This window comes from Mesoplodon densirostris, chromosome 4, assembly GCF_025265405.1.
Source record: "Mesoplodon densirostris isolate mMesDen1 chromosome 4, mMesDen1 primary haplotype, whole genome shotgun sequence".
Taxonomy (NCBI): domain Eukaryota; kingdom Metazoa; phylum Chordata; class Mammalia; order Artiodactyla; family Ziphiidae; genus Mesoplodon; species Mesoplodon densirostris.
Window position 1 is genome coordinate 29,289,993 of NC_082664.1, and position 16,064 is coordinate 29,306,056.

Here is a 16,064-nt window from a genome sequence, read left to right on the forward strand (position 1 = left end):
ATGAAATTTTACATGCACTTAAAAAGAAAACACATGAAAATATATATCCATTTATAACAAAGGTACATATATATATGAATCATAAAAAAATGGAACAACTTAATAAATACCAAGTAATTAATTTCATGGTTACCTGGGGTTCCTCAGGTGGGAGAGGAGGTGGTACGTCCTCATTAGGGGGCGGTAATGGGGGCTCCTCCGATGGAGGGGGTTCTGGTACTTGGCTGGTGGCAGGTACAGTAACTTCTTCCTTTACTGGCTCAGCTGCATCCTTTGCTACAACAGGACCTTTTTTGTGTCCCGGCAGATGCACTTTTGTCCTCTGCTGCAAACTAAGCAGGTGCTGTCGATACCAATACTGCTGCTGTTCCTACAACAGAAACCATTTTTAAGTCAGAAAGAGAAAAACAAATATCCTATATTAACGCATATACGTGGAACCTAGAAAAATGGTACAGATGAACCAGTTTGCAGCGCAGAAACAGAGACACAGATGTAAAGAACAAACGTATGGTCACCAAGCGGGGAAAGTGGCTGGGGTGGTGGTGGTGTGATGAATTGGGAGATTGGGATTGACATGTATACACTGATGTGGATAAAATGGATGACTAATAAGAACCTGCTGTATAAAAAAATAAATAAAATTAAATTTTAAAATTAAAAAAAAAAGAATTTTAATCGACAATCCTGTATATCTGCAACTTGGTTTTGACAGGGAGCTACATTTGTGTCTGTGTTCATGTATTTATACATAAGAAAAGGCAAATCTGAACTGAGAAAGGCAAATAAATAAACACGATCTTTCAATTCCTCCCCCAAATTTATATATTTAAGTTAAACCATACATATTAATTCAACATACTTCTCTATTCTCATTAAAAAAAACATGCTTTTGGAGGTGAGAGTAGTCTTTCTGATAAAAGATCAGAGTAAATCTTTTCCGTATTCATAGCTATTGTTTTTAACTTGCCTTTAGTTGGTTCAGTTTTATCCACGGGGGTCTCGTGATTAATGAACATAATAGTCCTACCTCATCTCTCTGTCTTCTCTTCGGCAGTGTCCTTCCCTCTTTTAAACACCTGCTGTATCATTTATCTTGCCATACCCAGGTATATATACATAAATGAAAATACACTGTGTTTTAGAATGCTTTCTATTTATTTTAAAAGTTTCACTTTGTCTTCCAAGTTATACTGTAATTTGATTTTCTGGAAGCTTATTTTGTGCTTCCACTTTCTAAAAATTACCACAATAATAAGTTTAATGTGGAAAAAAAATTAGAAGATACAGCCTATCCTGATTATTCATGGATTCTGTATTTGTGAATTTGCCAACTTGCTAAAATTTATTTCTAACTCAGAAATCAACACTCAGGGAACTTCCACAGTGATTTGTGGACATGCGTAGATGGGCAAAAAATTAGTTATCTGACTTGCACGTTCCTGTCTGAGGCAGAACACGGCCATGCTCTGCCTTTTTGTTTAGCTCTTATATTGTAAATAAGTGTTCTTTTCAAGGTCTATTTAGGGCCACATTTTTCACATTTCTGTACTTTTTGGTTGAAGATTTTGCTGTTTAAAATGGCCCCCAAGCATTGTGCTGAAGTGCTGTCTAGTATTCCTAAGTGCGAGAATGCTATGATGTGCCTTAAGAAGAAAATACTTGTGTTGGCTAAGCTTCTTTCAGGCATGTGTTATAGTGCTGTTGGCTGTGAGTTCAATGTTAATGAATCAACAATATACATTAAATAAGTTGTTTTTAAACAGAAACACATATAAAACAAGATTATGTATTGATTGGTTGAAGAAAATGTGACCAAAGGCCCACAGGAACCTAACCCTGCACTTCCCCTAGGAGCAATCGTTCAGTATTCACTAATTCAGGGCTCTTGACAACTTTATAAAATATAAATACCTCAAATAAAGAGACTCAACTACAAATAAGCAATAATTAAAATCAATTTAAAAAAATCTCACCGCTCAGAAATAACTACAGGATCTTCATTATCCCAGTGTTCACTATATAATTCCCCATGGTTACAAGGTGGCATAAGGAAAAAAAAGTTGTCATAACACTAAAATATTCACTAATGAACTGCCCTATATACTTCTATAATTAACAACAGCATATAAACAAAAATAAAAACAATAGCATACATTTCTACTACAATTATAAAGATGCAGTATCTAGCAGAAGTACTACCAGTTAACAACCAAAAAGAATTTTTATAATAGGAACTGTAAAAGAGAATGACGTGAATATCAAATGTTGAAAAACAGCTCTTGGAAAAATGTATAAATCCCTAAAATATTTTTTCAACATATTCAAAAATGAAATAAATGATGATAATATAATGTTGTCACACAATTTTGTCACAAAAATTATAGTACAGAAACCTAATCTACACTTTATTCTTTATAAACTCTAAGACTCAGCTGTTCTTTATGATTTTTGAGCTTTATTTTTCAAGATTGTGTCCCAAATTAAATTTTTTACTTTTTACAATAAACTTTTGGTCCTTGTGTTAAATGGATTCATTTTACTTGCATTCACTGAGATTCATTATCTCTGGATAACCAGGATTTCCTATATTGTTACTATTTTACTGTATAACCTCTCCAATTTTACACATGCAAATATACATGATACTCTTTTCTCATGAAACATACTGTCTTGTTATCTGTTTTCTCACTCGCAGAATGTAACTGTCTTGGGAGAGAGGTGTTTCATGCTTTTCTCATATCCTGTCTGGTGCTTAAGCATAGTGCTGGAACACACAGTAGAATGTCAATAAATAGTTGCTGATCAGCTAAAGAGTTCCCTTCTAGGCTACTAATTTCTATGACCTGAAACTTGCTACATCCCTTGGGAAGAGTAAATTCCATCTCACTAACTCCATCCTTAAGTTTGGGTCATGACTGGGTTTTTCTCTTTTTAATTATCATACACATAATCATCAGTTACTGAAATATAATTACTTTTACTCTTCAACATGAAAAAAAGAGAAAAAAACCCAACACACTGTTCATGATAGTCAACAATTATGTGGTATTAAAACATTTTCAACTTTCTTCCATTATTGTATGAAAATACTGAAAACAGCAACAGGCTTGTTTTTTAGCTTTAAAAAATTAATAAACTCTTTCAAGTAGAAGTTAAAAGTTTCCTTTTTTTAAAGTTACTTTGAAAGCATCACCAAAAGATACAAAGATGCAAACTATCTTTCATAAACTAGAAGCTAGTGGCTATAGATAGGAAGATTATTTAGGTCTCGATTCCTTATCAATTTATACCCACCTTATTCTCGTGCTTTCTATCTTTGTCTTAGACCTAGTCTAAGGTTAAGAACGTTGTTAGGAGCTCAAGTACTTGTTGATTTACTAACAGTATGCACTGCAGATCAATTTCTATTTAATATGAACCCAATAAGCAGAAACCAGATCTAATTCAATCCTAGGACGAGGCTTTGGCACATTTTTAAAGCTCTGCAAATGAATAATGATGAAATTATTCAGAAATGTCCTCATTGACCCCAGAGAAGGTTGCTTTATCTCTATTTTAAAAAGGAATAAAACCTGCCTGGACTTGCTAATGAAGCTGAAATAGTAGCCAGTTCTTCTGAATGTCCCATTATATCAGACAACTCCATCTCATATGGGATGTTAGTTCATAGGTAGAGGAAAATCACAGTAAATGTCACACTCAAAAAGAGACTGAATAGAGTTAAAAAGTAAGGATGTATTTGTCATAAATACCATTACCCAAAAAGATGCTAATTAATTCAGCAAGTATTTACTGACCACTTGCTACCAGTACAGTAAGGAACTAGGTACTAAATGATTCTCCAAGTAGGTAAATATAAAGAAGGAGGGACAGGGGGAGAGAGAGAGAGAGGATGAATGAATGAATGGATGAATGAATGAATGGACACATGTGTCTATGTGTGTGATGTTTTAAAGATTAATTTTGAAAGGTTGCCTTTCCTGTCCAGGTTGATTAGGATAAATGCCTGTAACATTAAATGTTCAATGTCATACCCTAAAGCAAGTGGGATGGGGAGGGGGGACTTGGTAAAATAATGAAATGAATTTCCATTTTTAAAATTTATTTAAAATATATTTATTTTCAACATTTTTGAAGTTCACACTCTATTCCAGGAATTATGGTCCCATATTAAAAAAAAAAAAAAAACTCCTTTACTGTGCCTCTTCCTCCAGCTCCTGCCCACATTCTCTCTCTCTCCTTCAGTCAAACTTCTTAAAAGAGTTGTCTATACTCACCATCCCCATTTCCTCACCTTCCATCACTCCTCAAATCAATGCAATATGGCTTCAGTCACTATGAAACTGCTCCTGCCAAGGTCAACAATAATCTACATGTCAGTAAATGCAAAAGATAACTCACAGTCTTCATCTTCCTTGACCTCTCAGCAGTAACACAGCTGACTATACCCTCCTCCTAGAAACAGTCTTCCCTTCACTTCTGTGGCACTGCACTGTCCTGATTTTCCATCTACCTATTTGGCCTTTCTTCCCATTGGTTCCCTTAGGTACTGTGGTTCTGCAGGGCTAGGCTCAATGTCCTTTAAACTTTATTCTTACTCTACACACACTCCTCAGGAGACCTCATCTATTTCTGTGCCTTCAAATACCATTTTTATGCTGATGACTCACACGTCTATGTCTCCCAGATCTCACTTCTAGACTTCAGACCTGTATCTACCTTCTAACTGGACATCTCCATTTGGAATCTTATGTCTCAAGGATCTTAAACTCAGTACAAGTCTAAAACTTAACTCATCATTTTCCCTTCATCCCCAGACCTGTTCTTCCCCCTCCTGTAGGTTATTAGTATATGGAACCACCATCCACCCAGTTTCCTATTCCAGAAACCCAGGAATCGTCCTTGATGCTTCCGTCTCCACTACTACTCAACCTCCAACTGGATTCCAGCACCAAAATATTTCTCCAGTCTTTCCACTTCTCTCCATCTCCTCCATCACCATCCAAGTCCAAGCCACTACTAACTCTTGCCTGGATCACTCTATTCACTATTCTCTCTAAATCACTCTTGCTCCTTTCGATTCCACTCTCCCCAAAGCAGTGTGAACTTTCAGAAAAGCCAATCTGTCACATTTGCCTATATAAAATCCTTCAATGGCTTCCTACTGCCCTTAGGATAAAGTCTTCATAGGTCCTCCCTGGCCTGGTTTGTACCTTCAGTAAGCCCTACTGAACTTAACTCTTTGAACTCTTATCTGGTTATTTCCTACCCATTCTTCAGGTTTCATTTAAATATTACTTGCAAAGGGAGATCTCTTCAATTCGGTCAGAGCTCCCAGCTATATTCAATCATTTGAAAAATATTTATTCTTCACCTACTATGTGCTAGACCCTGAGCAAAGCCCTGTGAATACAATGGTGAGCTTAAAAAAAAGCTAATCCTTATGGAATGGTCTAGTGATATTTTCTATTTTATAATTCCACAGCACCTTACACGTCTTCAATTACTTTTTAAATGTCTTTTCCCCGCATTGGAACAAGTGAATGAGGGCAGGTACCTTGTCTATTTTGTTCACCATTTCATCTCCAGTACTAAGCACAGTTCTTGGCACACAGCTGTTACTCAATATATATTTAAGTATTAAATAGTGACTAAGAACTCTAATCAAAGTCAACAGCTTTACCTAAGTAAGTTTTAAGAATAAAAGAATAAATCACAGTTCATTAAAAAAAAAGACCAGTATACATTTTAACTAGCCAGTCCTTTAAACACACAGAAAAGTTAATTCTTCAAAAAAGACACATTCCATTACATCGCGACTTTACTCTGAAAACCAGAAATTAAATGGAAGAATATCAAGCACTTATCCTGTCTTTTCTATGCTAACTGTATGTCCAATCAAACAGCCCTAGTTCATGAGTGAAAGTTTTTCTTTACAGAATTCCTTATGGTAAATATAGAAGAAACAGCAGAAAAAAAACCCACCATATTGTAACCTCTAACAAAGAAACAATTTACTCAAGCAAAGACCATCAATGGATGAACCACTACATGAAATATTAGATGCAAGATTGATGGGAAACTTTACAGCAGAGAAACCAGTCACCCCCCTTGATCAATCTTGGCACCACTAACTATGGGACAACCAGTGAGTGGGGGCATTGAGTGACTCCTGATGGGATGCAAATGAAGTACATAGCACTACCTAGGTTACGAAGTACACTTGCCAAAAGAAAGGTGAACTTAAATCTAAGAAGGCTGCACAGTTAATGCCTAGTTTACAAAAAAAAATGGGAGAGAGAGGAACAAGTCAAATGACACCAACAAGACAGCAGACAAATCCAGGACGTGGGACATTCTACAGGATAACTAACAGAGATTTTTCAACAAGCTCAACGGCAAGGGTAGAGAAGCAGAATAGGAGAGACTGACCTAAATCAGGGATTCTCAAGTGAGAGTGATTTTGCCCCCCAGGGGATATCTGGCAATATCTGGAAACATTTTTGGTTGTCACAACTGGGGGCTGCTGCTGGCATCTAGCAGGTAGAGGCCAGAGATGCTGCTAAACATCCTACAATGCACAAGACAGCCCCACAACAGAATTATTCTGCCCCAAAATGTTTATATTGAATCCCAATTTGAACAAACCATCAAAACTTTATTAAGTCCATGGGGGAATTTTAACATGGATAATATCAAGGAATTTTTATTAGTATGATGAGACAATAGGGGAAATCTGAACAGATCTGGTATTAGATGATAGAAACCTGTTAATTTTGTTAGGTGTTATAACGTGTTTACCTTAGGAAAAGTCCTTTAAAAAAATGTCTAAGAATGTAGGAATGAAATGATGTGAGATCTAAGATTCATTTAAAAATATTTCAGCAAGAACAACAGTAAAGGGGCTTCCCTGGTGGCGCAGTGGTTGAGAGTCCGCCTGCCGATGCAGGGGACACGGGTTCGTGCCCCGGTCCGGGAAGATCCCACATGCCGCAGAGCGGCTGGGCCCGTGAGCCATGGCTGCTGAGCCTGCGCGTCTGGAGCCTGTGCTCCGCAACAGGAGAGGCCACAACACTGAGAGGCCTGCGTACCGCAAAAAACAAAAACAAAAACAAAACAACAACAACAGTAAAGAACAACAGTAAAGGCCTAGGCGAAGCATCCATGGCAAAATCTTGACAGCTGTTGAATCTGAGTGATGGGTATATGGGGAGAATCATACCATTTTCTCTACTTTTGTGCATGTTTAAAATCTTTCACCATAAAAAAATTTTTAATGAAATATTCCAAAAATAAAATATGAATCAACAAAGAAGGGTTAATTGTCAGAGATTGGCACTGGCATGAAGAAAATGTTTACCACCTAATAAACCAAAGTATCCTAAGTCTAGAACACGACAACTCTTGTATCTTATTCAACAAAACTTTGTGGAGAGGCGACAGTTGGCAAGACACTGTCCTAGGTGCTACAGGGGATAAAAAGGTAAGTGAGGCAGTCTCTGTCTGCAAGGGACTTACAATTTGAAGAACAGAGCCAAACCACATGGGTAAGCTGAAGCACGGCTTCACAGAGACCCTGATATTTGAGATGTGCCTCGAAAGCAATACAACTGTAAGGGGGGAGAGAGGGTTGAGGAAGTTGGGATGAATTCTAGAGAGAGGTAAAAAAAACCTAAAGAGGCTCAGCAAGGGCCTTCTTGATCTGGCCCATTCACACCTCTCAAATCTCATCTTCCACCACTTTCTTTACGGCTCTCATCAAAGAATTTGAGGCATTGAATAGTCAAAGCACTAAAAGAAGTTCACTATAGACAAAGGTACAAAGACAGAAAAACAAAAACAGTGTTCATGCTAAATATTCATATTAAGGACGGGTCTGATTCCCGCCCCCATCCTCCACTACCAAAAAACAATTCATTTGTCTAAAAGAGGCCAGAAAAAGTCCAGTAGAGATGAGGATATAAATGTCATATTTTGGCTTGGACTAACTCTGAGAGTGCTGGACAACAAAAGCACTGGAAATTTCAGAGTGAGGTGGTAAAGGGGGCAAAAATTCCATCTCTGTTATAATGGAGGAATCTGGAGAAATAACCTGATGGAATAGTACTAATTTGGTGTAAGCTAACAGAATCTCTCATTCTACTGTTTTATCCCAGCATCTCAAGTGTTTTCTCCTGATGATGTGCCAAGCACCACATCTTGCTTACTTAAAACCTGTTTCTCTTCTTAATTTCTAATGCCAAACCACTGTAAAATTAGAATAATGTCTTTTGGAAATCTTTATATGTAAATCTGAGCTTGTAGATTAAAAGATTCTCTTTTTTCACGAGGGAATCTAGGTAGATTAGTAATTGCTAAAAGTGTCTATTTTAAGAAACCAAAACAAATTATTTCTTCCACTTTAATTTTATCTTCTTTCTTAAGAAAGGAATTCATATTACTGCTACCCTATCAATCTTTGACAGGGAAGCATCACTTGAAAGAGAAGTTTAGAAGAATGGCTCTCTCATGAATGAAGAGATGTCACAACCATTTTTTTAAAACTTGGCCGAATTCCAAGGCTGCTACTGTGGAGTAAATGGTAACAACAATGCAATGCAGCAAATTGGTCATGTCTTAAAACTATCTTTAAGTGATGTGAGAAAAGGATGTACGGGTCAGCTCCTTAAATGACCAACAGATTCCCCAAAAGGTCAAATATGTAGACTTCCCTAGGTATGGCATATATATCTATAAACATAATTAGGATGTTCCTGATTAGAACAAGATTTCCATCCTTCATTTGCTGAGACTTCTTAATTCAGGAAACTGACAGCTATCAGTGGCCCTTAATTTTCTTTTAAAGCAACTAACTGGTCATAAGATTCATATGCATTTCAGGTGTCAGCTCTTTGAGAAGCTTCTTTTTTATGCCACCTCTAAAATAGAATTTTAGTTTAAGTTACAATTAAACAAGAACAACAAAAAAGCCCTTTGCAACAGCAACAAAACCTAGAAGCATGGTCAAAGGAAACCAAGGAATATATCTGAGAAGTAACTCTTGAGCCACCCCATCACTCTGGTGTCTAGAAATATCTTCAAACACTGTTCTTTTAATAATCCACATTTAGCTAATTAAAAAGCTGGGATGTCAGACCTTTGACTTTTATGGAATACTCTGGAGTGTAAATTAGCCAGTTATTGTGTGTTGGAATTAGGCTAAGCACTGGGTAAAGCCCCCAGGCCTGCTCACTTAGGGCCCTCTAGGTGAGAGACGCAGCTTGAGCAGATGTTTTCTTACCTGTGGAGTCATCGTAGAGGGATCTGGCTCAGGGGCAGCTTGCTGCTGTTCAGCACCCTTGTTCTTGGCCCCGCTCTCCAAAGGCTCTTGCTGGACAGTTGTCTTATTCCCAGAAGGGGCGGACGGCGGTGGCGGAGCTAGCAGCTGGGATTTAGAATGGCCTTGGGAGGGGCGGGAAGGAGACGCCTGAGAAGAGGGCAAGTAGGACTGGGAATGGCTCAAATAGGACTGCGAGGAGGAGGAAGAGGAAGAATAAGATGGAGTGGGCGCCAGGTAGGACTGGGAAGGTGGGGACTGAGAAGGGGACGGCTGAGCGGGAGGCAGGTAGGGCTGAGACGAGGCCGGGGGATAGTACGAGGGTGGTGGCTGAGGTGGAGGCATGTAAGATTGAGACGGGGGCATGTAAGACCCCGGCGGTACTGGGGGAGATTCAGGGGGAGAATCCAGCTCCATGGGAACCAAACCAGGAGGCCCGTCTCGTTGGTGGTGGAGCATCTGGTGTTTGTACTGCTGCTGCTTCTGATAGCTGAGAGCCGGCCCAGGCGGCGGGGGCATCGGCGGCGGCGGTGTCTGCCAGTCCCCGTAGCCGCCCCCCGGAATCACCGGCGGGGGTGGCAGGGGGGGCGGAGGAAGGTGATGGGGCTGGAGCACGCACTGCATTTGCTTCTGGTGCATCTGCTGCAGCTGCTGGAGCTGCGCCAGGTGCTGCTCGCGGAAGCTCATGAAGCCAGAAGAGGAGGGGGCCGCGGGAGTCGTCGAGCTCGAGTACCCGGGCCCCGGCGAGGCCTCAGGAAGCGCCACCGGCGGTGGCGGCGGGACCGGCGGCGGCGGATAGTGGCTGCTCCCGCCATACCGGCCCCAATTCGGGTACATATCGGAGAAGAAGGCGCAGCGCTCGTCCCGGCGTCGTTACGCTTCGCAACCGACCTCCAGGAGCTGCGGCGACGACGGCGACAGCCGGAACTCGCGGCGCCTACAGGCCCCGGAGCGTGTAAACGGAGCGCGCCAGTGCGCCGGCGCTACCGAGCTGCGCCCGCGACCGGGAAGGTGGGGACGGTACCGGGGCGATTACGCCTGCGCAGTAGCCACCGAGAGGAGAACAAAGGCAAGATAGAGCGGCCCTTTGCTTGGCGACTCTCGGTTGCCATCTTCCTTCCGGTTGGGATAATGTAGGGGCGAGTGAATGTTCCTATATAGCCAAGGAACCATAGAGTCTCACAGCTGAGAGCGGTGGTAGAGATCCTATCGCTCTACGGGTTCGCTTTTGAATGGAAAAAAAAAAAGGTTCCATTAACAATAGCAACAACAACAAAAAAACATGAAGCAGGTAGGAATAACACTAATAAGAAATATGCAGAATCTCTATAAAGGAAACTACAGAACTATACAGTCTCATATCCGAGTGGAATAAAATTAGACTTGAAATAATGGAGAGGTTTACCATGGTTCTGAATGAAAAGAGGAAAAATTATAAAGATGTCAGTTCTACTCAAATTAAGTGAATAGACTTAATTCAATTCTAACAAAAAATCCAATTAGGAACAAATCTGTGAAGATGTATTCTGAAGACAGAATGTAAGAGTACATCAATTCCTGCAGGTTTTGTAAAAGGGAAGAAAGGGAATTCTTTAGAATAATTCAACGCAGAAGAATTTATGTTGGAGAATATCAGTCAAAGGAAAGATAGCAAAAGCCAGATAACAAGATTGTCTAGAGGACCAGATTGGATTTAGAAAATAATCCAATCTCATGTAATACTAAACATGAACCCATTTGGCTTGAGAGAATCACTGAAAAACAAAGCTGATACACACTGAATTCTGAAAACAAAACAAAACAAAAACCTACCTAACTCTGAGACTATTAAGTGTGTCAGTGTGTCAGTTGTGCACCACTTAAAGGTTTGACCTTGCTTCCATCTTAATAACCCAGATCTTCACCTCTCATAGGAGGTGGATGTGAGCGGAAAGTGGGGCAGCTAAGTTTCCTTTGGAAGAAAGAGCTTTTCATTCTCAAATAGGAATTTAGCTGTGTTTCTTTTAGCTTTTATTGAAATATAAAGTATATACATAAAATTACAAATCATAGTGTACAGCTTAGTGAATTTTCACAAAACAATCACACTTGTGTACAGATCAAGAAACAGAACATTATCCAACTCAGAAATCCCACTTGTAATTTTAATATTTTCAATTGAAATTCTCTTTGAAAACTATAAAAATAAATGTAATTTACTATAGAACAGACAAGGAGAAAATCAGATGATCATCTCATTAGATGCAGAAAAAGAATGGTTTCTTTCATTTCATAAATTTCAATATCCATTTATGATTTTTAAAAAGATTTGCAAGCCAGAAATAAAAGGAAACTTCCTTAATCTTATACAGAGTATTTACTAAGAAAACTACAGCAGGGCTTCCCTGGTGGCGCAGTGGTTGAGAGTCCGCCTGCCGATGCAGGGGACACGGGTTCGTGCCCCGGTCCGGGAGGATCCCACATGCCGCGGAGCGGCTGGGCCCGTGAGCCATGGCCGCTGGGCCTGCGCGTCCGGAGCCTGTGCTCCGCAGCGGGAGAGGCCACAACAATGAGAGGCCACCGTACCGCAAAAAAAAAAAAAAAAAAAACCTACAGCAAACATCACAGTTAATGCTGAAAACTTGAAAGTTTTCCCACTGAGATCAAGAACAGATGTCCACTGCTATCATGTCTGTTACAGGTTGAACTGTGTCCCCCCCACACCCCCCCAAAAAAGATGTTTAAATCCTAACCCCAGCACCTCAGAATGTGACCTTATTTGGAAATAGGGTTGTCCCAGGTGTAATTAATTAAGATGAAGTCATACTGGAGTAGGATGGGCCCAAGTAGTCTCCTTATAACATGGCCATTTGAAGACAGCACACAGAGAGAATGCCATGTGATGGTGAAGGCAGAAATGGAGTTATGCAGCTGCAAGCCAAAGAATGGAATAAATGGAATTCTCATATGCCGCTGGTGGGAGTGTAAATTGGGATGACTACTCTGAAATACTATTTGGCACTATCTACTAAAGCTGAACAGCCCCAGAGCCTATGACCCAGGAATCCCCCTCCTAAACATATAACCAACAGAAATGCATATATATGTTCACCAGAAGGTATGTACAAGAATGTTCACAGCAACATTATTTGTAATGGCTGAAAACTGGAAAACAACACAAATGTCTACCTACACTAGAATACATAATCAAATTGTAGTATATTTGTACAATGGAATACAAAACACCAAAGAGAATGAATAATCTATAACTACATGAAACCACTCAGATGAATCTCACAATGTTGAGCAGAAGAAGCTAGACAGAAAAGAATATATACTATATGTTTTCACATATATAAGTTCAAAAATAGACAAAATTTATATATAGTGTTAGAATTCAGGACAGTGGAGGGATAGTGACTGAAAGGGAGCTGCTAAGGCTGTTTCGCGATCTGGGTGCTTGTTACATAGGTATGCTCAGTTTATGAAAAGTTCAAGCTGAACCACTTTTGATTTGTGCACTTTTCTGTTTGTATAATTCAATAATAATGTACCTCCAAGAAAACTGTGAAATATGGAAGTTCAAAAGAATATTTACTGTAAAATTGACTTTACATATAGTTCAAAATAGACAAAATTAAATCATAATGTTAAAAGTGAAGGTAATGACTTCCCTGGCAGTCCAGTGGTTAGGGCTCTGCACTCCCATTGCAGGGGGCACGGGTTCAATCCCTGGTTGGGGAACTAAGATCCCGCATGCCACACGGTGAGGCCTAAAAAAAAAAAAGAAAATAAGGAAGGTAGTGGTTGCCTTTGGGGAGAAGGAAAAGGGTAGTGACCAAGAGGGGTGACAAGTAGGGTTTTAAGTGCTAACAATGTTCTATTTCTTGAACCAAGTGGTAATTACATAAATATTTGCTTTGTTAAAACTTATGAGCTGTAAATTTATCCTTTGCGCTTTCCTGTTTGTGGGTTTTTTTTTTTTTTTTTTTTTTTTTTTTTTGCTGTACGCAGGCCTCTCACTGTTGTGGCCTCTCCCGTTGTGGAGCACAGGCTCCGGACGCGCAGGCTCAGCAGCCATGGCTCACGGGCCCAGCCGCTCTGCGGCATGTGGGATCTTCCCGGACCGGGGCACGAACCCGTGTCCCCTGCATCGGCAGGCGGACTCTCAGCCACTGCGCCACCAGGGAAGCCCCCTGTTTGTGTTTTGTACCTCACAATTTTTAAAAAAATTTTTTAAGAGTGGGAAGGAGAAGAAAAGTGATGGTAGTGGAAGACAAAGAAGAGATTAGGTTGAGGAAGGCAGGAAGCTTTCTCTTTGCCTTTTCCTTTCCTACCTGGCATGATAGGTTCTAGCTGTCAGGCCCCAGGCCCTCTATCCAGAAACCCTCCCTCAGCAAGGCACCTAATAGGGAAGCAGCAACGCTGTTTAAAACAGGCCCTTCCATGTTCCCCTCATTGTTTCAAGACAGATTTCAGCATTTTTCTAGATCATATAGGAAATTCTATCTGCTACATCCCTTTTTTTAAAAAATAAATTTATTTATTTTATTTTTGGCTGTGTTGGGTCTTTGTTGCCGCACGCGGGCTTTCCTTAGTTGTGGCGAGCAGGGCCTTCTCATTGCAGTGGCTTCTCTTGTTGTGGAGCACCGGCTCTAGGCGCGCAGGCTTCAGTAGTTGTGGCATGCGGGCTCAGTAGCTGTGGCTCATGGGCTCTAGAGCACAGGCTCAGTAGTTGTGGCACACGGGCTTAGTTGCTCCGCAATATGTGGGCTCTTCCCAGACCAGGGCTCAAACCCGTGTCCCCTGCATGGGCAGGAGGATTCTTAACCACTGCATCACCAGGGAAGCCTCTATCTGCTACATTCTTACACTTAAGGAACTAACATATAGTTGGCCGTTCAAATTTTGTAACCTGCACAATTAATTTTCAAAAGTCACAGCCATCTTCATTATACAGAACCCGTCTCCAGAAAATTATTTAAAAGAAGATTTATTAGGGCTTCCCTGGTGGCGGCGCAGTGGTTGAGAGTCCGCCTGCCGATTCAGGGGACACGGGTTCGTGCCCCGGTCTGGGAAGATCCCACATGCCGCGGAGCGGCTGGGCCCGTGAGCCATGGCCGCTGAGCCTGCGCATCCGGAGCCTGTGCTCCGCAACGGGAGAGGCCGCAACGGGAGAGGCCACAACAGTAAGAGGCCTGCGTACCGCATAAAAAAAAAAAAAAAAAAAAGAAGACTCATTGTTTGTGTAATACTCTCCTTATGACATTTTAGTAACATTGATTTCACGTTACGTGACCAACCCCAAGCCCATTTTTTAGAGACTAATTTTACTAATCTAGAATGCAAAAAGTAAAGAACAATAAAAACATAAAGTGCTCTTATTCAAAATGAAATAAGGGATGAATTAAAGCACAAATCACACAGAAGGTTTTGTGTGGGAAACTCTAGCGGGGGGTGGGGGGTGGGGTGGTCAGCTGTTAATTGTCAATGCTGTCAAAATCAACTCAGCATGAGCCTTCTCTGGGTTAGGTTTATAATCCAGCTGCCCGGGACTTTCCTGGTGGTCCAGTGGATAAGACTCTGTGCTCCCAATGCAGGGGGGCCAGGGTTCGACCCATGGTCAGGGAACTAGATCCCACATGCCACAACTTAAAGGGCTCGCATACTGCAACTAAGACTCGGTGCAGCCAAATAAATATATAAATATTAAAAAAAAAATCCAGCTGCCCTTCTTTCCTTATGTTTCATTCTTGCTGTTACTGGGGGGACTTGGGTGAGGGCGGGGACAAGGGGGTGACATTTGATTGGTCAGTGGTTTGAAGCCATATTCTGATTGGCTGGTGGCTTGCGTATTATTTTGTGGAATAAAATCCCTGCTACCTCTCGCAGCTTGTACCATTCTAAACAACAGGATCTAGAGGCAGATTATCTGCTATTGGAACCCTTAAGATTTGGGATGGATAGTGTCTAGGCTCAGGGTAACCTGATCATATATAACCTTGGCAGTGTGAGTACTTCTTTCCCTTCTTAACACTATGGAGTCACGCTTTCATTTTATCCTAAAAATAAACTCCATAGGTGTTAATAAGTAATCTCAATTGCATGTGGTCAGTCTTTCATTCCCATTGGATCTGCACAGTTTAGGAGAGCCTGTAACTTGAAAGTAGTTGATCCCTTACAGTTCTTTGGATGTTATCCATAGCAGCAGCTAAAACTTTAAAAGAAATATATTTGGAAAGATATTATGGAAGTCACAAAGCAGACAAGAAGGCCATATAACTAGGTCTAGGAGCAGGAAAAAGCCAATCCAGGAGCTATTATACTATCAAAGCTCTGGATGCTGTATGAAACAAAGTTAAACTCTTTTTTTTTTTCCTTTAGCCACTCAATGCCTTCTCAGATATAGGGGGTGGTGAGAATGTTGCAGGAAGGGGAACCTGTTCCAGGGCTAAGAGTGGGCTCTTGTCTAACACTCGGAAATGAATTGTCTGAGGAGACACACGTGCTGACAAAACAAGACTTTATTGGGAAGGGGAACTCAGGTGGAGAGCAGGAGGGTAAGGGAACCTGGGAGGACTCTCTGCCACGGGGCTTGCAGTCTCGGGTTTTATGGGAATGGGGTTAGTTTTCGGGTTGTCTCTGGTCAATCATTCTGACTCAGGCTCCCTCCTGGTGGCTCGCGCATCGCCAGGCCAAAATGGATTCCAGCGAGGATTCTGGGAGGTTGGAAGGACATACGGATTGGCATCTCCTCTCTCCTTTT

At 41.0% G+C, this 16,064-nt stretch overlaps 1 protein-coding gene across 4 annotated transcripts in view; it reads right to left on the reverse strand.

The window, feature by feature from the left end:
* YLPM1 (YLP motif containing 1) overlaps positions 1-10,333 on the reverse strand; it is a 75,314-nt gene extending 64,981 nt beyond the window's left edge. For all 4 annotated transcript variants that reach the window (XM_060095817.1, XM_060095816.1, XM_060095815.1 and 1 more), the window contains exons 1-2: positions 9,284-10,333; positions 134-370 (exon numbers count right to left, since the gene is read on the reverse strand). In XM_060095817.1, coding sequence (XP_059951800.1) covers positions 134-370; positions 9,284-10,156 — 1,110 coding nt within the window. In that variant the 5' untranslated portion in view covers positions 10,157-10,333. The remainder of the gene's footprint in view (positions 1-133; positions 371-9,283) is intronic.
* Positions 10,334-16,064: the final 5,731 nt, after the last annotated feature.